This window comes from Erythrolamprus reginae, chromosome 2, assembly GCF_031021105.1.
Source record: "Erythrolamprus reginae isolate rEryReg1 chromosome 2, rEryReg1.hap1, whole genome shotgun sequence".
Classification (NCBI taxonomy): domain Eukaryota; kingdom Metazoa; phylum Chordata; class Lepidosauria; order Squamata; family Dipsadidae; genus Erythrolamprus; species Erythrolamprus reginae.
Window position 1 is genome coordinate 3857506 of NC_091951.1, and position 22749 is coordinate 3880254.

Sequence of the window (22749 nt, forward strand, 5' to 3'; positions counted from 1 at the left end):
GCTGAAAGGATCAGATCTGGTGGCCTAGAGGTTAATTCTCTGCCTTACGAGGCAGAGGCCCCAGGATCAAATCCCAGTAAGGGTATGGCTAGCTGATGAGGCCAGAACAAGGCCGAAATAGCGCTATCCTAGTCTCCCTTAATTTTAAAAAATTCAGCAAAAACATGTGATATATATACTCATATGCACACACAATGTATGTGTACAAGTTTGGTTGCAAGTGAAAATCTCTCCCAAATACTTATATGTACAGGCAAAGGCATGGAATCAAAATTCAATGAAGAATGTTCTTTGTGCGCCAGCTCAGGAAGCTCAACCTGCCCAAGGAGCTGCTGATACAGTTCTACAGAGGAAACATTGAGTCTGTCATCTGAACTACCATAACTGGTTTGGTTCTGCAACCCAAGAGAGACTTCAGAGGAGAATCAGAACTGCAGAAAAAACAATTGCTGCCAACTTGCCTTCCACTGAGGACCTCTGTACTTCATGAGTCAAAAAGAGGGCTTGCATCCTGGACATAAATGTTTCAACTCCTACCCTCAAAACGTTGGTAAAGAGCACTGCACAACTAGACACAAGAACAGTTTTTCCCCAAATGCCATCACTCTGCTAAACAAATAATTCCCTCAACACTGTCAAACTATTTACTAAGTTTGCATTACTATTACTACTAGTTTTTTTCTCATCATTCCTTTCACCCATTTCCTTCCACTAATGACTGTATGATTGTAACTTGTTGCTCATCCAAGGGCATGGGGTGAAGTATCATCAATACGCCGATAATACCCAGTTATACATCTCCACCCCATGTCCAGTCAACGAAGCAGTGGAAGTGATGTGCTGGTGCCTGGAGGCTGTTGGGGCCTGGATGTGTGTCAACAAACTCAAACTCAACCCAGACAAGATGGAGTGGCTGTGGTTCTTGCCTCCCAAGGACAATTCCATCTGTCCATCTATTACCCTGGAGGGGGGAACAACTGACCCCCTCAGAGAGGGTTCGCAACTTGGGCGTCCTCCTCGATCCACATCTGACATTGGAACATCATATTTCGGCTGTGGCGAGGAGGGCATTTGCCCAGGTTCACCTGCTGCACCAGTTGCGGCCCTATTTGGACAGGGAGTCATTGCTCATGGTCACTCATGCCCTCATCACCTCGAGGTTCGATTACTGCAACGCTCTCCACATGGGGCTACCTTTGAAAAGTGCTCGGAAACTTCAGATCGTGCAGAACAGTTGCGAGAGCCATCGTGGGGCTTCCAAGATTCGTCCACGTTTCTTCAACACTCCGTGGCTTGCATTGGCTGCCGATCAGTTTCCGGTCACAATTCAAAGTGTTGGTCATGACCTTTAAAGCCCTACATGGCATTGGACCAGATTGCCTTCCGGATCGCCAGGTACCACACGAATCCCAGCTTGTGCTCGAATTGGTCTAAGGGCTGTATGTGGCAAGAGACGGTCCCCTTCCTTTGGCAGAGGGCACCCCCTTGTGGATTTGGGGCAAACTGCCAGGATGGGAGAAAAGGTGGGAAAGGAGTGCAAGGAAGGGGGAAGGGAGAGGGCGGGGATGATGGGCTTGGGAGTTGCGGGGGTTGAGAAAGGCCCCTTTCAGGGGCTCCCTGCCCGACAAAGGCTTTGGTGCCTATGCTTCCTTCTTCCTCCCCTTTTCTATAAACCCAAATGCCTGGAGGGAGGTTTCAGTCTTCTGTGGTGTTTCTAGAGTGGTTGGGCCCTTCCTCCCCTCCATTGAGGGGAGGGGAGAGACCAGGAGGACTTGGAAGGGGGCATCAGGTCCTCCCTAGTCCTTATTTGCCTCAGACGAGAAAGTCACAGTTCCAGCAACCATTTTTGATATCTTTCAGCCTCCATCTTGGTTGTTCCTTTCTGTCCTTTTTCCAGAGTCTTTCTAGATCTTCTTTATTCGTTTAGGATCCAAAACACAAAGAAAACCAGAAATAGGAAATTGAGGGAAGGAGAAATAGAGGGAAAAATAAAGCCTGAGGTAGAAGAGAGAAAAAAGGGGGAGGGAGACCTTGACTTCTTTTTAGCGCAGTGCAAGATAAATTTATAAAAAAAACCCCTTCCATCCTGACAATTCAATCTTAGCTTTGTTTCTTTTGAATACTTTAAATGTGAAGAGATTGAATTTAATGGTTGGAGAAGGAAAGTGCACAATGGTCCATACACCCTGTTGTGGATAAGTGAGGGCGGGCTCCTGCTTGAGGGGATCTGCACTCTGATTGGTTGCTGAGGGTGGAAGGGGGGTGTCCTTTTCCCCGCCTTTTTCTTCTGGGCGCTGTTGGAGATTTACCTCAGGATGTTCCTGACTGTATTCTCTGCTTTGAATGTTCAATACATTTATATTGATATAAAAGCACAAGTTTGTGTCTGTGTCTCGAGTACGAGTGTACGAGTATATTGACCCAGACAATACACTGTTTTCTAAGCAGTTATGTATGTTAAAGAAAAATGGGTGTGAAACTCAAGTTGCGCGGCTGGATAGGGCCAGCAATGTCATCGGATCAAGCCCGAATGGCTGTCCTAGAAACTAAGGCGTTGACCTACAACATTTGCCCAGCACATCACATCCTGGCGGGCTTGAATGCGCACAGGAGGAGGTGGGAGGACATACAGGACTGGCCCAGGCCACCCAGCAAGGTGCACATCAGAAGAGGCAGGCGCATACCAGGATGGGGTAGGCTTGGTCTGTGCGCATGTATATATATATTGTGCGCATGTGTATATATATTTTGCCTAGAGCAAAAAGGAGCTGTGACGCTCTGTCAATATACCAGGGTAATCCAACAAAAAAAAAACAGCCCTTCCCTGGTACAAAGCTGAAGGGATCAGAACTGGTGGCCTAGAGGTTAATTCTCTGCCTTATGAGGCAGAAGCCCCAGGATCAAATCCCAGTAAGGGTATGGCTAGCTGATGAGGCCAGAACAAGGCCGAAATAGCGCTATCCTAGTCTCCTTAATTTTAAAAAAATTCAGCAAAAACATGTGATATATATATATTTGATATATATATACCTCGTCGAAACGTCGCCAGAAATTTCCAAATCCTACACGGGAAGAAACCCGAATATACCAAAACCGTCATACACACACACACATCGAAACGTCGCCAGAAATTTCCAAATCCTACACGGGAAGAAACCCGAATATACCAAAACCGTCATACACACACACACATCGAAACGTCGACAGAAATTTCCAAATCCTACACGGGAAGAAACCCAAATATACCAAAACCGTCACACACACACACACACACACACACTCACATGCACACACAATGTATGTGTACAAGTTTGATTGCAAGTGAAAATCTCTCCCAAATACTTACATGTACAGGCAAAGGCATGGAATCAAAATTCAATGAAGAATGTTCTTTCTGCACCAACTCAGGAAGCTCAACCTGCCCAAGGAGCTGCTGATACAGTTCTACAGAGGAAACATTGAATCTGTCATCTGCACCACCATAACTGTTTGGTTTGTGAGCAATCCTATACTGCAACCAAAGTATTGGATTTCAGAAAAACAAATTTTAATGCAATGGGGGAATATTTAAAAAATGAATTAAAGGGGAGGAATAAATTGGCAGGAGCGAGCACCCAGTGGACTGTATTAAAAAAGGCCATCTTAAAAGCCACAAGACTTTATGCAAAGCAAGTAACTAAAGGTAAAAGGAAGAAGAAACCGCTATGGTTTAGCAATAATGTAAGGGCTATAGTCAATGAAAAAAAGGCTGCCTATAGGAGGTATAAAGAGTCTGGAAGTATAGCTGATAGAGAGGTGTATAAAATGAGACAGAAGGAGGCGAAACAGATAATATATGCTGCTAAAGCCTCAAAAGAGGAAGAAATAGCAAAATCTGAAAAGAAGGGGGATAAAACCTTCAGATATATTAGTGATAGGAAGAAGAAAAACTGCAGCATCACAAAGATTAGTACCGGGAATAATACATGCATTGATGGGAATAAGGAGATCGCTGACCATTTCAATAGCTACTTCTGTTCAATTTTCTCAAAAGACACCTTACAAAATAATACTATAGAGGGATATAGCATTGCTTCCAGCTGTACGGATTCAGCTCCAGTGATCTTAGAAGCCGATGTCTTAGAAGAACTTGAAAGATTAAAGATAAATAAGGCAATGGGTCCAGATGGCATCCACCCCAGAGTTCTTAAAGAACTCAGATCTGTCATTGCTACCCCCCTGACTGATTTGTTTAACCAATCCCTGTTAACAGGAGATGTCCCTGAGGATTGGAGAATGGCCAGTGTTGTGCCTATCCACAAGAAGAACAGTAGAGAAGAAGCTGGTAACTACAGGCCAGTTAGCTTGACATCAGTTGTAGTTAAAATGATGGAGACTCTACTGAAAAAGAGGATAAATCAGCATCTAAAAAACAATAACTTATTGGACCCAAATCAGCATGGCTTTACTGAAGGCAAATCGTGTCAGATTAATCTCATTGGGTTCTTTGACTATGTCACAAAGGTGTTGGATCAAGGTGGTGCCGTGGATATTGCCTATCTGGACTTCAGCAAAGCCTTTGATACGGTTCCACATAAAGAGCTGATAGATAAATTAGTGAAGATTGGACTTAATCCCTGGATAGTTCAGTGGATTTCAAGCTGGCTGAAGCATAGACATCAGAGAGTTATTGTTAATGGCGAGTATTCTGAGCAGAGACAGGTTACAAGCGGTGTGCCACAAGGGTCTGTTCTGGGTCCTATTCTTTTTAATATGTTTGTGACTGACATAGGGGAAGGTTTGGTAGGGAAGGTTTGCCTATTTGCTGATGACTCTAAAGTGTGCAATAGGTCTGATATTCCTGGAGGGGTCTGTAATATGGTAAATGATTTAGCGTTACTAGATAAATGTCAAAGCAATGGAAACTGCAGTTTAATGTTTCCAAATGTAAAATAATGCACTTGGGGAAAAGGAATCCTCAATCTGAGTATTGTATTGGCAGTTCTGTGTTAGCAAAAACTTCAGAAGAGAAGGATTTAGGGGTAGTGATTTCTGACAGTCTCAAAATGGGTGAGCAGTGTGGTCGGGCGGTAGGAAAGGCAAGTAGGATGCTTGGCTGCATAGCTAGAGGTATAACAAGCAGGAAGAGGGAGATTGTGATCCCCTTATATAGAGCGCTGGTGAGACCACATTTGGAGTACTGTGTTCAGTTCTGGAGACCTCACCTACAAAAAGATATTGACAAAATTGAACGGGTCCAAAGACGGGCTACAAGAATGGTGGAAGGTCTTAAGTATAAAACGTATCAGGAAAGACTTAATGAACTCAATCTGTATAGTCTGGAAGACAGAAGGAAAAGGGGGGACATGATCAAAACATTTAAATATGTTAAAGGGTTAAATAGGGTTCAGGAGGGAAGTGTTTTTAATAGGAAAGTGAACACAAGAACAAGGGGACACAATCTGAAGTTAGTTGGGGGAAAGATCAAAGGCAACATGAGAAAATATTATTTTACTGAAAGAGTAGTAGATCCTTGGAACAAACTTCCAGCAGACATGGTGTGTAAATCCACAGTAACCGAATTTAAACATGCCTGGGATAAACATATATCCATTGTAAGATAAAATACAGGAAATAGTATAAGGGCAGACTAGATGGACCATGAGGTCTTTTTCTGCCGTCAGTCTTCTATGTTTCTATGTTTCTATGGTTTGGTTCTGCAACCCAAGACAGACTTCAGAGGAGAATCAGAACTGCAGAAAAAACAATTGCTGCCAACCTGCCTTCCACTGAGGACCTGTATACTTCATGAGTCAAAAAGAGGGCTCGCATCCTGGACATAAATGTTTCAACTCCTACCCTCAAAACATTGGTAAAGAGCACTGCACAACTAGACACAATAACAGTTTTTTCCCGAATGCCATCACTGCTAAACAAATAATTCCCTCAACACTGTCAAACTATTTACTAAGTTTTCACTATTATTATTACTAGTTTTTTTTCCTCATCATTCCTTTCACCCATTTCCTTCCACTAATGACTGTATGATTGTAACTTGTTGCTCATCGAAGGGCATGGAGTGAGGTATCATCAATACGCAGATGATACCCAATTATACACCACCCCATGTCCAGTCAACGAAGCAGTGGAAGTGATGTTCCGGTGCCTGGAGGTTGTTGGGGCCTGGATGTGTGTCAACAAACTCAAACTCAACCCAGACAAGATGGAGTGGCTGTGGGTCTTGCCTCCCAAGGACAATTCCATCTGTCTGTCCATTACGTGGGGGGTGGGAACAACTGACCCCCTCAGAGAGGGTTCGCAACTTGGGTGTCCTCGATCCACAGCTGACATTGGAACATCATATTTCGGCTGTGGCGAGGAGGGCATTTGCCCAGGTTCGCCTGGTGCACCAGTTGCGGCCCTATTTGGACAGGGAGTCATTGCTCACGGTCACTCATGCCCTCATCACCTCGAGGTTCGATTACTGCAACACTCTCTACATGGGGCTACCTTTGAAGAGTGTTTGGAAACTTCAGATCGTGCAGAACACAGCCGCGAGAGCCATTGTGGGGCTTCCAAGATTCGCCCATGTTTCTTCAACACTCCGTGGCTTGCATTGGCTGCCAATCAGTTTCCGGTCACAATTCAAAGTGTTGGTCATGACCTTTAAAGCCCTACATGGCATTGGACCAGATTACCTACAGAACCGCCTGCTACCACAGGAATCCCAGTGTGTGCTCGAATTGGTCTAAGGGCTGTATGTGGCAAGAGACGGTCCCCTTCACTTGGCAGAGGGCACCCCCTTGTGGATTTGGGGCAAACTACCAGGATGGGAGAAAAGGTGCAAAGAGGAGTGCAAGTCAGGGGGAAGGGAAAGGGCGGGGATGATGGGCTTGGGTATTGGGGGGTTTAAGAAAGGCCCCTTTCAGGGGCTCCCTGCCCGACAAAGGCTTTGGTGCCTATGCTTCCTTCTTCCTCCCCTTTTCTATAAACCCAAATGCCTGGAGGGAGGTTTCAGTCTTCTGTGGTGTTTCTAGAGTGGTTGGGCCCTTCCTCCCCTCCATTGAGGGGAGGGGAGAGACCAGGAGGTCTTGGAAGGGGGCATCAGGTCCTCCCTGGTCCTTCTTTGCCTCAGATGAGAAAGTGTCAGTCCCAGCAACCATTTTTGATATCTTTCAGCCTCCATCTTGGTTGTTCTTCTCTCCCCTTTTTCCAGAGTCTTTCTAGATCTGCTTTATTCGTTTAGGATACAAAACACAAAGAAAACTAGAAATAGGAAATGAGGGAAGGAGAAAGGGAGGGGAAAATAAAACCTCAGGTAGAAGAGAAAAAAAGGGGGGGAAAGACCTTGACTTCTTTTTAGCGCAGTGCAAGATAAATCATTTAAAAAAAACATTGCATCCTGACCATAGTTCCCTCTAAGCTGAGCAGTGAGCAATCGCTCACTTAAAAATCATCATCAACTCAGAGTTTTCCAAACCTGCCCAGAAGCCGAGAGGGAAAGAGTGAGAGGGAAGGAGAGAGAGAGGAAGAGAGAGAAACAGATAGAAAAAAGAGAGGCAGGAAAAGAGAAAGAAAAAGAATGGGAGTAAGGAAGAGAGAAAATCAAAATCTAGTTTGAAACTAGCTCAACTATTTAAGTGGCATTTTGATATTGATAGAGTTGCCCTATTATGAGCTCACTGTTATAGACACAGTACAGTATTTTATTTTGAAATTCTCTGAGGCAAAACAGGGTGGGTTTTTTAGTTAGTTAGTTTGTTTATTTATTTATTATTTCCATGCCGCCCAGTCCCAAAGGGACTGCCGCTCAGAGACTATACTTTTCCGCCCACCCCAAAAAAAAATTAGAGGGAACACTGATCCTGACAATTCAATCTTAGCTTTGTTTCTTTTGAATACTTTAAATGTGAAGAGATTGAATTTAATGGTTGGAGAAGGAAAGTGCACAATGGTCCATACACCCTGTTGTGGATAAGTGAGGGCGGGCTCCTGCTTGAGGGGATCTGCACTCTGATTGGTTGCTGAGGGTGGAAGGGGGGGTGTCCTTTCCCCCGCCTTTTTCTTCTGGGCGCTGTTGGAGATTTACCTTAGGATGTTCCTGACTGTATTCTCTGCTTTGAATGTTCAATACATTTATATTGATATAAAAGCACAAGTTTGTGTCTGTGTCTCCCTCTTCCTTTGGACCGCAGCTGCATATTTCTTCTGCCATAAACCTCTTCAGTTGCACCTTCCAGTCGTGGGTATCCATTTTATCCCCTGATGGCGTCATAAGAAAAATCGGGTCAAATTCCAAGAAGGGAATAAAATGGAGGCTGCTTAAGAACAACCTGTAGTTAGAATAGAACAGAGCTGGAAGGGACCTTGGAGGTGTTCTAGCCCAGCCCCCTGCTCAGGCAGGAGAACCTATGTACCATCTCTGACAAGGGGCTGTCCAGTCTCTTCTTAGAACCCTCCAGTGATGACCCCCCCACGACTTCTGGTGGTAAGCAGTTCCGCTGGTTAATTCTCCTCATTGTGAGGAAGATTCTCCTTAGTTCCAGGTTGCTTCTCTCCTTTTTTAACTTCCATCCGCTGCTTCTCGTCTTCGGTATCTCCGTTCGGGGCCGCTTTGCAGGGAAAAGGGGGACCCCCTGACCCACAGAAAGAAAGGGGGGGTCGAGGGGCAGTCAACTGAAAAGGGCCATTTGTCCAGAGGTTTTGAGTAAGAGAGACATGTGTTTAAGGAGAGGAATCACCCTCTTCTCCTCTGAAGCCTCTCACTGGTCTCGCTGAGGGTTTTCCGTGGCTTTCCTCCCATTTTGGGGACACAAATCTAATAAATAAATAAATAAATCTGTGGGCAACATAACTGGAGGTAAGTACCTTTATGTGTTCACCTGTGAGGTATCCTGAGCAAAGAAATGTCTAGGGAAAATAAAGGCTGCTGAGAGGTTGACATTTATTTATTCATTCATTCATTCATTCATTCATTTGATTTTTATGCCATTTATCTCTGAGGACTCGGGGAGGCTTACAACATATGAAATAACAATATATAACATCCTGAATGCTATTAACAACCTAAAAACCCAAAGACCATAAAAACACTCATACCCATTGAGGACAACTAACTCGCATAACTTTGGTTGGGCAGGGGCAGAAGTCTAATAGCACCAAGCTTTGTGACATAAATGAATCTTGAGATTCTTACGGAAGGCAAGGAGGGTGGGGGCAGTACGAATCTCTGGGGGGAGCTGATTCCAGAGGGTCGGGGCCGCCATAGAGAAGGCTCTTCCCCTAAGCCCCGCCAAGCAATATTGTCTAGTTGATGGGACCTGGAGAAGGCCGACTCTGTGGGACCTGACCGATTACTGGGACTCATGTGGCAGAAGGCGGTCCCGTAAGTATTCTGGTCCAAAATTCCAGACTACTAGTCGATGTGGCCTGAAATTTGAAGGTCTTCACTTGTTTTTTAAAAAAATTTATTATTAAAATACATTTTATTTACACAGATAAATACAATAAACACAATAACAGTACAAATAGTCTGCGGAGAGGGGCGGCGTACAAATCCAATAAATAATAATAATAATAATAATAATAATAATAATAATAATAATAATATAACAATTTAAGCATGTAAAAAGAGGGAAGAAAGGGAGTATCAATTGTTTCGTTCCCCTCCTTCTAGTGAGAGCTGAAGAAGCATCTTGGAGAAAAAGCAAAACGTCTTCCAACCCACCCACCCCCAGTCATTTCTTCTTGCAAAAACACCTTTAAAGATTCCTTGCTTTGTGTGTGAGCATGTGGTTTGTGTGTGTGTTTGTGTGTGTGTGTGAGAGAGAGAGACATAGAGAATGAGTCGAAAGGCTCCCAAAAGGACAAGGATTTCTCTAAAAGGACGCAAATCTAATAAATAATAATAATAATAATATCAACAACAACAATAATAACAAATTTAAATAATAATAATATTATTATTATTAATAATAATAATAATAACAACAATAATAATAAATGAGCTCCTCTCCGCAAGGAATATCAATTGTTGCGTTCCCCTCCTTCTAGTGAGAGCTGAAGAAGCATCTTGGAGAAAAAGCAAAACGTCTTCCAACCCACCCACCCCCAAAGTCTAGTCATTTCTTCTTGCAAAAACATCTTTATAGACTCCTTGCTTTGTGTGTGAGCATGTGGTTTCTGTGTGTGTGTGTGTGTGTGTGTGTGTATGTGTGAGAGAGAGAGAGACGTAGAGAATGAGTTGAAGGTCTCCCAAAAGGACAGAACCAGCGTTTGATCTCCACCTGGACTCACAGTGGTTAAAATAAGATCAGAAAAACATTTATTTGACAAAACTATTGCCTGGCATTAGAATCTATTCTTAATATTAAGATATAGAATGTTCCGTATAATTTAAGATGGGTATTTGAAATGAATGAGACTCAGACAGGAGTACAAGATGGTTCCGTTTATTCAGCTCTCTCGAAAGTGACTTCAGCAAGGAACGCATCTGAGCTGTCAGTGTCAGAACAGCCCTTTTTATACGTTTAAGGCTCGCGCCTAAAAGAAACGGCCGTGCGTCTTAGCCAATCAGACGCGGCCAAGGTTTATTCATAGTTTAAACACTATTTACAAGGTATTTTCTTTTACAGTATTTTACATTGGTTAAATACAGACTTAACACCCCTCCCTCATTAGTTGAGACAACTGTCACTCAGTAAGCCAAGTGACGTAGTCCTCCAATCGATTGGGCCGGCGTGACGTGCGCTCCGACCTGCGCAGATCATTACCGGCTGGTATGTCTATGGTGGAGGTTGGCTCGTCGTTGTCTCCTGTCCGCGGCTGGGCCCAAGTTGGGGCTCTGGCCTGCGGAGATAAGTATGCTGATGGCGCACCGTGCCCAGAAGAGGAGGAAGGCTCGGCGTCGCTGGAGGAGGCATCTGTCCGTGGTAAGTCCTTTTGTAATTCCAAAAGTTCGAGTTGCGAATTACTGTCTGCTTGGGGGGAAGAATTTCCGTTAGCGGCCGGCACCTCGTTTGATGTTATGCGCCCCCTTAAATGATCGATGTGCCGCCTCCATGTGCGGCCATCTTCCAGTTGTACCACATAAGACTTTGGGGCTGTTTGTTGCAATATTTTTCCTTTCAGCCAACTCAACCCCCCATCAAAATTTCTAGCAAAAACAAGTTGCCCTAAATACATATTTCTTTCAGGTGTTATACATGTTTCATTATTTACATTTTGAGTACAATAACGAGGGTGCAACCTGTCCAGAGGGGACCTTATTTTTCGACCCATTAAAATCTCTGCTGGGCTTTTGTTTGTGACAGAATTTGGGGTGATATGCTGCATTAACAAAAATTGATCTAATTTGTGTTGTATTTCCCCTGGGCCTGCCCTGCGCAAGGCTTCTTTGGCCACACGTACATAACGTTCTGCAAGGCCATTAACCCATGGCGAGTAAGGGGATGTGAGTGCGTGTCTGACCCCCAAGTTGCTTAAAAAACACTCAAATTGTCTGGCAGTCAATTGTGGCCCGTTATCTGAAACTAGGATGTCTGGGCACCCATGTGTGGCAAACAAATGGTATAATGCTTTGATGGTGGCACAAGTAGTAATGTTTTGCATAGCAATGATTTCCACCCATCTGGAGAAGGCGTCAACCACAATTAAAAAGTTTTGAGTTCCAATAGGCCCTGCGAAGTCAATATGAATGCGGGACCATGGCCCAGTGGGTCTTTCCCATTCCAGAGGTGTTGTTTTCGGGGGATTGGGTCGTGACTCCTGGCAAGGGTCACAGTTTGCCACCCACTGCTCAATGTCCCTATCTAAACCTGGCCACCACAAGTAACCCCTGGCCAAACCTTTCATTCTGACAATGCCTGGGTGGCCTTCATGTAACATACTAAGCACCTTCTGTTTTAAGGTATTGGGAATGACCACCCTGTCGCCCCATAACACGCATCCCTTCAAGTAGGATAACTCCAATCTTTTAGATTTAAACTCTGACAACCCAAATTCCTCAGAGTCTCCCAACCATCCTTTTTGAATACAATTAATTACTTTTAACAATACAGAATCCTTCTTAGTGTGCTCAGCCACCTCTTTGGCAGTGGTCAGGCAGTTTTCCTCAAGGTCAATTAGTAAAACATCCTCTGTGGGGGTTGGATCTGAGACTAACTCGGGCATGGGGCATCTACTTAACCCGTCAGCATGGTTTATTGATTTTCCCCCCTTATGTGTTAGATGGTATTGGTATCCTGACAGGAAGAGAGACCATCTTATTAATCTAGGGGACATGAAGGGAGGAGTTGGTTTATTGGCAGCTAGAAGGCCAAGCAGGGGTTTATGATCTGTTATTAGTTCAAAACTCCTCCCACAGAGATAGTAATGGAATTTCTTAACGCTAGAGACTAGGGCCAATGCCTCTTTGTCTAATTGGCTGTAATTTCTCTCTGCCATGGACAATGTTTTAGAAAAGAAGGCGATGGGGGCCTCTGTATTGTTGGGCATTACGTGAGCCAATACCCCGCCAACCCCATACGCCGAAGCATCGCACGTGAGCCTTATTGGCAAAGTTGAGCTATATTGAACCACTACGCTTTTAGAGGTCAATAACTGTTTTATTTTATGAAAAGCTTCGCGCTCCATTGTGCCCCAGGTCCAGGGAACTCCCTTCTGCAGCAGTCGGTGTAGTGGTTCTGCTGCCGTTGCCTTCTGTTTCAGGAAGACAGAATAAAAATTAAGGAGGCCCAGAAATGCTTGGAGTTCTGTCTTATTATTTGGCTCAGGTGCTTTGGTTATGGCCTCTAGTTTGTCTGCTGTGGGGTGTATTCCCTCACTGTCTATTCTATAGCCCAGAAATTCTATGCTACTTGCTCCCCACACACACTTGTCTGGTTTTACTTTTAACCCCTTAGCTTGCAGTCTAGCCAATACTTCTCTGATGCGCATGTTTAATTCTGCTTGGTTTTTTCCTGATATGAATATATCGTCAAAATATGGGGAGGTTCCTTTTATACCTGCCAATAATCGTTCCATGAAACTTTGGAAAATACCTGGGGCGGTACTGACCCCGAATTGCAGGCGGGTGCACCGAAAAGCACCCCTATGGGTCACTATGGTCTGGGCCAGGGATGTAGCCTCATCGACCGGGAGCTGTTGATATGCCTGTGCCAGGTCGATTTTCGAAAATACTCTCCCTTCCCCCAAAGAATGAAGCAATTGTTGGACCACAGGGATCGGGTATGGATGGTGTTGAAGGGCCTTATTGATAGTGGCTTTGTAGTCTGCACAGACCCTTAAGGAGCCATCAGGTTTAACTGGAGTGACAATGGGGGTTTCCCATGGCGCTTGTTCTACAGGGACTAAGATGCCCTGGGCAATCAATTTGTCCAATTGGATGTCTAGTTTAGGCAATAGTGGTAGGGGTACCCTACGAGGCTTAAGTCTGACTGGGGGTACCTTGGGATCTAGAGAGAAAGAGATAGGGGCCCCATTATAGGTGCCCAAAGTAGGGCTGAAAACCTCAGGAAATTCTTGGATAAAGTTAGGAATATCAGGTTCAGCATTTACATGACAAAGACCCAGTATTTCAATTCCCAAAGGAGACATCCATGTTAACCCCAGGAGGGAGTGTTTGGCTCCCTCAACCACAATCAAAGGAAGAGAATATTCACAATTTTTAAATTTCACAGGCACATCTACTTTCCCCAACACAGGTATGACATTACCTTGAAAATCCCTTATTATTAAAGTTGAGTTAACAAAATCAGTTTTAAGAAAATTTGGCATATACATTTTGAATTTGTCCCAAGGCATAATAGAATGCTTAGAGCCTGTATCTAATTCTAGGTTACAAGGTTTGTTATTTAAAAGTAGTGAGATGATAATCTTGTTCCCTCCTTTAGCAGTTGCGCAATTTACGTAAGTTTGTGCTTTACCTCGTGCGTAGTCACGGTTAGCGGTAGAGTCGTTTCTGCGATTGAAGCCTCTGAAAAATTTGTTGTCTCGCGGTTGTTGTGCCTGGTTGTTGAAACGTTGTTGGCGGGGTGTAGAGAAGGACTCCTCTGGAAGGGGCGCTCTGCAAGCCTCGGCGATGTGCCCGCGTCGATTGCAGCGGCGGCAAATGGCGTCCCTGAAGGGGCAACGCTGTCGTGGGTGATTTCCTCGGCAACCGGGGCATGGGTTGGAGGGGCGTTGGTATCTGGGTTGTCTGGCTTGCTCGGAAGGCAGCAGGAGACAGGTGTCGTCGTCCGTGGCAGCTGGGCTGAGGTCATCTGTGGTTTCGGCGCGGGAAACAGCAACGGAGATTTTGGAGACGGTGTCTTTCTTTTCGTGTTCCTTGAGTTCTTTGGCGGCCGCGTCAGCTACTTCGGCTGTTTGAGCCAGCTTGATGACTGACTGAAGCGTTGGGTCGTCCTCTGTTAGGATCTTGTTCCGGACGGTCGCATTCTTCATCCCAAAAATCAGAGCGTCTGTGAGGCGAGCTTCTGGGCTGTCAAATTTGCACTTTGACAGCACCGTGCGAAGTCTCGTGGCGAATTGATTGATTGTCTCAGACTCACGCTGGGTCATCCTGGAAAATTGATGTCTGTAGACTACGGCAGGCTTCGTTGGTTTGAAGTGGTCTGCCAGTCTTGCTTGGAGGTCGTCCCAGGGAACGGACTTAGCTGGAAGCGGGTCGGTAAGCGTTTGGACGAGGTCAAAAATCTCGGTCCCGCAATAGTTCAAGAAGATCGCCCGCTTCCTGTCGTCTTCAGCTTCTCCCATTCCTGCCGCTTCTAGGAAGATTTCAAATTTCGCCATGTAGGCGTCCCAAGACGACTTCTCGGGGTCGAAGTAGTCGGGAGCCCGGCCGATCTGGAGGTGATTCATGCTTGACTCGTGGATTCTTCGTTCTCTCGTCGCCAGTGAAATGAATGAGACTCAGACAGGAGTACAAGATGGTTCCGTTTATTCAGCTCTCTCGAAAGTGACTTCAGCAAGGAACGCATCTGAGCTGTCAGTGTCAGAACAGCCCTTTTTATACGTTTAAGGCTCGCGCCTAAAAGAAACGGCCGTGCGTCTTAGCCAATCAGACGCGGCCAAGGTTTATTCATAGTTTAAACACTATTTACAAGGTATTTTCTTTTACAGTATTTTACATTGGTTAAATACAGACTTAACAGTATTCTTTTTCAAAACTGGGGTATGCAAATAATTTAATAGAGCTATAATAGAATGTTACCATAGTTGGAACCGTTTCTTTCTATAGGATACGTTGCAAATACGTACAAATTGTTTTTTTTCTTTTTGTTTTAAATGTAGTGGTTTTGATATATGTATTGTTTATATATATGTATATAAATAAAATTTATAATAATAATTAAAAAAAAACAGAGTTTGCTCTCCAAGGCCGGTGTAGCTCCGGCCAGAGCCTGCCCTTCCATAGCCTCCAAAGCTGCCTCCACAGCCGCGATTTCCCTCCAGGGGCCAGCAGGGGGCGACCTCTTGGCTGTCGACTGACGGCACCACTGCGCACGCTCCATTCAGTCTGAGTCTTCGTACAGTTCCGGCTGAGAGTTGCTTCCTGGGGATCTGCTGTGGGCGGGCAAGAGGAAGTTACGTCACTCCAGGGGAGGGGAGGAGCTCCCGACGGTTGGAGAGAGCGGGAAACCTGCCTCAGAACTGCTCTTGGCTGCGCGTGAGGGGAGATCTAACAATGGGGCTGGTGGGAGGAGAGGAGGAAGAATAAAGGGATCCCTTGTTCACATCTCCATTCAGATTCAAGATTCCCGGGAGGATCTGTGGAGATCCAGCGGAGACCAGGTGAAAGCAGGGAGATCCTTTCTGAGCCTGGGAGACCAGAGGAGAAGCAGGAAGAGATCCAGGTGAGAGAAGCTTCTTTTTTGGGTGGATACAAAGAGATCTTCTTCACGTGCTTTAATATCCCCATTTCTCCCTCATGGAGTTTTGGAGATTAAAAATCCGAGTACATATTTATTATTATTGTTGTTGTTTTTATTATTATTATTATCATTATCATTATTACAGTATTATAGAAACATAGAAGACTGACGGCAGAAAAAGACCTCATGGTCCATCTAGTCTGCCCTTATACTATTTCCTGTGTTTTCTCTTAGGATGGATCTATGTTTATCCCAGGCATGTTTAAATTCAGTTACTGTGGATTGACCAACCACGTCTGCTGGAAGTTTGTTCCAAGCATCTACTACTCTTTCAATAAAATCATCTTTTCTCACGTTGCTTCTAATCTTTCCTCCCAACTAACCTCAGATTGTGTCCCCTTGTTCTTGTGTTCACTTTCCTATTAAAAACACTTCCCTCCTGAACCTTATTTAACCCTTTAACATATTTAAATGTTTCGATCATGTCCCCCCTTTTCCTTCTGTCCTCCAGACTATACAGATTGAGTTCATGAAGTCTTTCCTGATACGTTTTATGCTTAAGACCTTCCACCATTCTTGTAGCCCGTCTTTGGACCCATTCAATTTTGTAAATATCTTTTTGTAGGTGAGGTCTCCAGAACTGAACACAGTACTCCAAATGTGGTCTCACCAGCGCGCTCTATATAAGGGGATCACAATCTCCCTCTTCCTGCTTGTTAGACCTCTAGCTATGCAGCCAAGCATCCTACTCGCTTTCCCTACCGCCTGACCACACTGCTCACCCATTTTGAGACTGTCAGAAATCACTACCCCTAAATCCTTCTCTTCTGAAGTTTTTGCTAACACAGAACTGCCAATGCAATACTCAGATTGAGGATTCCTTTTCCCCAAGTGCATTATTTTACCTTTGGAAACATTAATTAGATTTGTAGGTTTAATTATTTATTAGATTTGTATGCCACCCCACTCTGTAGACTTTAGAGAACCTCATTAACAAAATTGTTCATGCGTCCTGCCTGTTGGCGACTACTTCAGCTTCAACTGCAACAACACAAGAGCACACAACAGATACAAACTTAATATTAACTGCTCCAAACTTGACTGTAAAAAATACAACTTCAGTAACTGAGTTGTCAAAGCGTGGAACTCATTACCTGACTCAGTAGTGTCATCCCCAAACCCCCAACACTTTACCCTTGGATTATCCACGGTTGACCTCTCCAGATTCCTAAGAGGTCAGTAAGGGGCGAGTACAAGTGCACTAGAGTGCCTTCCGTCCCCTGTCCTATTGCTCTCCTATATCTCCTATACTTTTCTTCTATTCCTATATCTCTTCTTCTATTCTTTCATTGATATGTTCTATTACTATATCTTCTATTCTTTCTTAGATATATTTTACTATGAGTATCTCCTCTGTAACCTTCATCATGCATTTTACTATGTGTATACACACTAAAACCCTCATTGTGTATTGGACAAAACCAATCAATAAAAAAAATAAATTCTTCCAAAGAGTTTCTGATTTGGAGCGATTCTCCCATTGGCTCTCATCCATCGGCACTGATGGACACAAGAGTTTTGTAGGCAGAAGATAAAATCCCCATTCTCTTTTGTCCTGTATTCTTAACAGATCTTCTTTGCTTATATTTCAGGTGTTGAGTTCCTTGCAGGAATGGGGAGTAATTGAGTAATTGGTCTCACAAATCTTTCTCCTGATCTGTCTTTCAGAGGGCTCCCCAAGGATAAAGGTCAAGATCAGGGCACCTCAGGAGGTAAGGGAAGTGTCTTAAACCGGATTGGAGGTTTTCTAGGAAGATTCTAGTTATCCTTAATTCTCTGTGTCTTCTCCGATATTAGTTGTTGGATTTAGTAGAAGGTGACCCAACTCCCTTTTCAAGCTAGAAGACTTAAGACGCACAAAGGAATTCCCTCCCTTCAGAGCATGCTTATGGCTCGCCTTTAGCAGAAGACCTTGTAGGGGCCACCTTGAGTTGCATTCTGGTTCCTCATCCATCACAAGAGATTTCTCATTGTTTTTATTTATTTATTTATTAGATTTGTATGCCGCCCCTCTCCGTAGACTCGAGGCGGCTCACAACACAATAAAAGAGTTCATAACAAATCTAATAATTTACAATTTAAAATATTTTAAAAACCCCATTATTAAGCAGACATACATACAAACATACCATACATAATTTTTGGTCTTCCTTAAGAGATAATTTTGAGTAAATTCCTATGCAGATCCCTGCTGGCCCATACAACAATAACAACAACAACAACAACAATAATAATTTATTAGATTTCTATGCCGCCCCTCTCCGAGGAATCGGAGCGGCTCACATCAAAACAATACATAGTATACAAATCCAATGATTAAAAAGCAGTTTAAAACTCTTATAAAAAGCAATCATACAGCCCAAACAAACCATACATAAATCATAATATCTAAGGGGTATATTAATTTCCCCATACCAGGTGACATAGGTCGGTTTTCAAAAGTTTACAAAAAGCCAAGGGGGGGGGGCGGTCCTAATCTCCGGGGGAAGTTGGTTCCAGAGGGCCAGGGCCACCACAGAGAAGGCTCTTCCCGTGGGTCCCGCCAGACGCCATAGTTTGGTCGACGGGACCCGGACAAGGCCAACTCTGTGGGACCTAATCGGTCACTGGGATTCGTGTGGTAGAAGGCGGTCCCGGAAGTATTCTGGTATTTTCCAACATCACCTGTCCTTACAAGCATGTTTCCCGGATTGCTAGAATTTCACTGATTTCTCTTGTTTCAAACTACGGGGAGGGGTGTGTGTGAGAATTCACAGTGGTTGATCAAATGCTTTGGCCGCCAAGAGGATAAACTTCCATGTGTTGTTCCAAAAGTTTAGGAGAACAGTCTCACTGGGCAGGACAGGAAGGAATCTTATCTTGTGCCTTCAAGCCAGAAAAGATGAAGTTGAACCTTTTCCTGTTTCCACCCTGTCTCTCTCCTTCCCAGGGGACAAAATGGAGTCACCGGTGTTCACTGAACCATCTCCTTCTATGGGTGGAAGTGGAAGGGCTGCTGGATTCCTGACTGAGGTAAGAAGGAAGAGATCAGCAACGTATATGGTGGAGCGGTAGGAGACCTCTAGATTCCTTTGGGAATGAACATATCCCAAGAAAAGCAGGAAGGACACAGGAACAGTTAGGCTAAATCTCCTTTATTGCAAGTTTAATCTTGTTTTTGTATTGGGGAAAGGGATAAAAACAGGAGGAGCAGAAATTGCTTTCTGTATTATCTACATCTTGATGCCTGGAAACGCCTGCGTAGTATTTTCATAAATGTTCATGAGTGGTGTGGGGTTTTTTTCATTTTAACTTTTTTATTTCTATTAATCCATTGAAGGATAAAATACAGTGGTACCTTAAGATACGAACTTAATTGGTGCCGGGGGGAGGTTCGTAAGACGAAAGGTTCGTAAGACGAAACATTGTTTCCCATAGGAAACAATGTAAAGTCAATTAATCCGTGCAACCAAAAAACCCCCGCAAAAAAACGGCTTTCCGCGACTGCTGGGAAGCGGCGCGGCTGTTTTAAAAGGTGACAGCCGGCCTGGGGGGCTTCCCAGCACAGGGTTCGGGGGTGCTGGGAAGCCCCCCAGGCCGGCTGTCATCTTTTAAAAGAGCCGCGCCGCTTCCCAGCTGTCTCCTGAAGCCGAACGCGGAAGTTCGGCTTTGGTGTTTGGCGTTCGGAGACAGCTGGGAACCCAGCGGTCTCCCGAACGCCGAAACCGGAAGGGGCAAGGTGGGGGGGGGAGAATGGGAGGCTCAGCATTCCGTCAGTTGCAGCGCTGGCTGTCAACTTTTCTTTTTAGCACTGGGGAGGCAAGTCAGCTCCTGCCCAGTTTTAAAAAGAAAAGTTGACAGCCAGCGCTGCGGCTGATGGAATGCTGAGCTTCCCGTTCTCTCTCCGCCCCTTCGCCCCCCTGTGTTCCTAGGAGAAGTGCTGGTGAGGAGCAGAAGGTCTGTCTTGCCTCAATCCCCAGCACTTCTCCTAGGAACACAGGGAGGCGAAGGGGCGAGGGGGGGGGGAGAGAGAACGGGAGGCTCAGGAAGGGAGCTCGGGAAGGAGCCCACGGTCAGTCGGCTGCGGGCGGGAGGAAGGCGATTGTTCCGCTGCCGCCAGCATGGCCTGGCTGGCAGCGGAAGATGTAATGGAGCCAACGGGGGATTCGCCTTCCTCCCACCCGCAGCCGACTGATCGTGGGCTCCTTCGCAACCTCGGAGAGCTTCCAGGGCATGAAAGCTCACGAAAACCAGGAAGCTCTCCGAGGTTGCGAAGGAGACCATGATCAGTCGGCTGCGGGCGGGAGGAAAGTGAATGCCACGGGGCTGGGCTCGGCTCCCCCCCTTACCAGCCCCGCCGCGGAAGGCTCCATTCTGTTCCCTGAATGGAGACCGCCGGCCGCTCAATCGGGCCGGCAGGGAACAGAATGGAGCCTTCCGCGGCGGGGCTGGTAAGGGGGGGAGCCGAGGGGGGAGCCCAGCCCAGCCCCCTTGGCATTTGCTTTCCTCCCGCCCGCAGTTGACTGATCGTGGGCTCCTTCGCAACCTCGGAGAGCTTCCTGGTTTTCGTGAGCTTTCATGCCTTGGAAGCTCTCCGAGGTTGCGAAGGAGCCCACGATCAGTCTCGGCTGCGGGCGGGAGGAAAGCGAATGTCACGGGGCTGGGCTCGGGAAGGGGCAGCGAAGTCGGTGCCGAGGCACCCTAAGCCCACCGGTGACCGCCAAAGGGTTGGTGAAGGGAGGGTGCTGCGGCGACCCGACCAAGCCTATGGACGCGCCTCCCGCCGCTCTGCCCAATCGCAAAGCCAAAGGAGGCACGGGAGGCGGTGAATGTCATGTCCTCTGGCCAGTCAAGCGAGGCAAGGCGGGGAATGTTGGGGGAGTGAAGAAAATTTAAACAGATTACGAAAAGCTCGGTGGTGGATGGCATTCCTTCCAGGAAAATACCCAGCCCAGCCCCCTTGGAGGCGTTTTTCTAAAAGGAGTGCAATCACCACCACCGAGCTTTTCGTAATCTGTTTAAATTTCCTTCACTCCCCCAACATTCCCCGCATTGCCTCGCTTGACTGGCCAGAGGACATGACATTCACCGCCTCCCGTGCCTCCTTCGGCTTTGTGATTGGGCAGAGCGGCGGGAGGCGCGTCCAATCGCAAAGCCAAAGGAGGCACGGGAGGCGGTGAATGTCATGTCCTCTGGCCAGTCAAGCGAGGCAAGGCGGGGAATGTTGGGGGAGTGAAGAAAATTTAAACAGATTACGAAAAGCTCGGTGGTGGATGGCATTCCTTCCAGGAAAATACCCAGCCCAGCCCCCGTGGAGGCGTTTTTCTAAAAGGAGTGCAATCACCACCACCAAGCTTTTCGTAATCTGTTTAAATTTCCTTCACTCCCCCAACATTCCCCGCCTTGCCTCGCTTGATCGCAGCACCAGGCGGCCAGGGAAGCCAGGGATGATCAGAAGATCGCCAAGGGAAGATTGGAAGATCGCAGCGCCAGGCGGCCAGGGAAGCCAAGTCGGGAGCAGCGGCAACGCTGCTCCGGTTGCCTGGTCCTCTCCTGCCTCCCACGCTGTTGTTCCCCGCTGTGTCAGGCGCCGCAAGCCCCGAGTCAGACGCACCCTCGCTGCCGCGCCCCAGCCGCTGCCCGTCCTAGCCAGAGCCTGAGCCGGCCCGCTCGGTCGCGCCTCCTCGCCCGCGGCCCGCCCAGGATGCAGACCTGCTGCCTCTCCCGTGCCCGCCGCCGGCCTGATCCTGCGCCTCCTGCTTTCCCCCCAGCCAAAAATACAAAGGCGGTCTGCCGCCGCCCGCGGAGCAATGGGAAACTGAAGCTGCTGGCGGTTTCAGACTCCCTTTGCTCCACGCTGCTCCCCCCTGCCTGTCATGCGATGGCAGACCGTCTTTGTGTTTTTCGCTGAGGGGGGGAGCAGGAGGACCTTCCTGACTCTCTCCCCCAGCGTCGGACCTCCTGCCCTCCCTCCCAGCCAAAAACCCAAAGCGGCCTCCTGAACGTTTTCCGTCTTACGTACCTGCCGCTGCCGCCGAGAAGCCCCGCAGCCCGGCTGTCACATTTTAAAACAGCCGGGTGGCTTCCCAGCAGCCTCTCCAAGCAGAACGCCAAACCCGAACTTCCGGGTTTGGCTCCGGGAGGCAACTGGGAAGCCCCCTGGCTGTTTTGAAAGGTGACAGCCGGGCTGCGGGGCTTCCCAGCAGCCTCCGGAATGCCAAACCCGGAAGTTCGGGTTTGCCGTTCGTAACACGAAAAAAGTTCTTAAGAAGAGGCAAAATTTTTCTGAACCCCGGGTTCGTATCTCGGGTTGTTCGTAAGACGAGGGGTTCGTATCTTGAGGTACCACTGTACAAAGAAAAAAACCATGGAAAAGTGAGGAAGGGGGAAAGAGCAGGTACAGAGTAATGGGAGGGGAAAAAAGAAAAAATTATCTACTTCCGATTCTCTTTGGTACAGTTGAAGGTAACAACATTACAACCACAAGGTTTTGTTTTTACACAACAGTAAATACAAGCCATTTCTATCACAATAAGCCTGTCTAGTTTACAAAAGCAGAATCAAGGTTTCATTTTTTTCTCATTGCAAACAGAAAATATGCAATCAATTTCAAGCTAGAGACAAATTAAATAATTTGGATAAAAGCTGGCTGAAGTGTAGATATCGCAGGGTTGTTGTCAATGGCGAGTATTCTGAGCAGAGACTGGTTACGAGCGGTGTCCTATTCTTTTTAATATGTTTGTGAGTGACATGGGGGAAGGTTTGGTAGGGAAGGTTTGCCTACTTTCCGATGATTCTAAAGTGTGCAATAGGGTTGATATTCCTGGAGGCGTCTGTAATATGGTAAATGATTTAGCTT

The 22749-nt window shown here is 46.2% G+C and overlaps 1 protein-coding gene across 1 annotated transcript in view; it reads left to right on the plus strand.

The window, feature by feature from the left end:
• Positions 1–10775: 10775 nt before the first annotated feature.
• The window catches only part of LOC139162869 (zinc finger protein 107-like), a 33836-nt gene continuing 21862 nt past the window's right edge, over positions 10776–22749 (plus strand). Inside the window, exons 1-4 of the mRNA XM_070743733.1 lie at positions 10776–10910; positions 15727–15833; positions 17580–17623; positions 18841–18923. Of these exons, the coding sequence (XP_070599834.1) occupies positions 10842–10910; positions 15727–15833; positions 17580–17623; positions 18841–18923 (303 nt within the window). The 5' untranslated portion in view covers positions 10776–10841. The remainder of the gene's footprint in view (positions 10911–15726; positions 15834–17579; positions 17624–18840; positions 18924–22749) is intronic.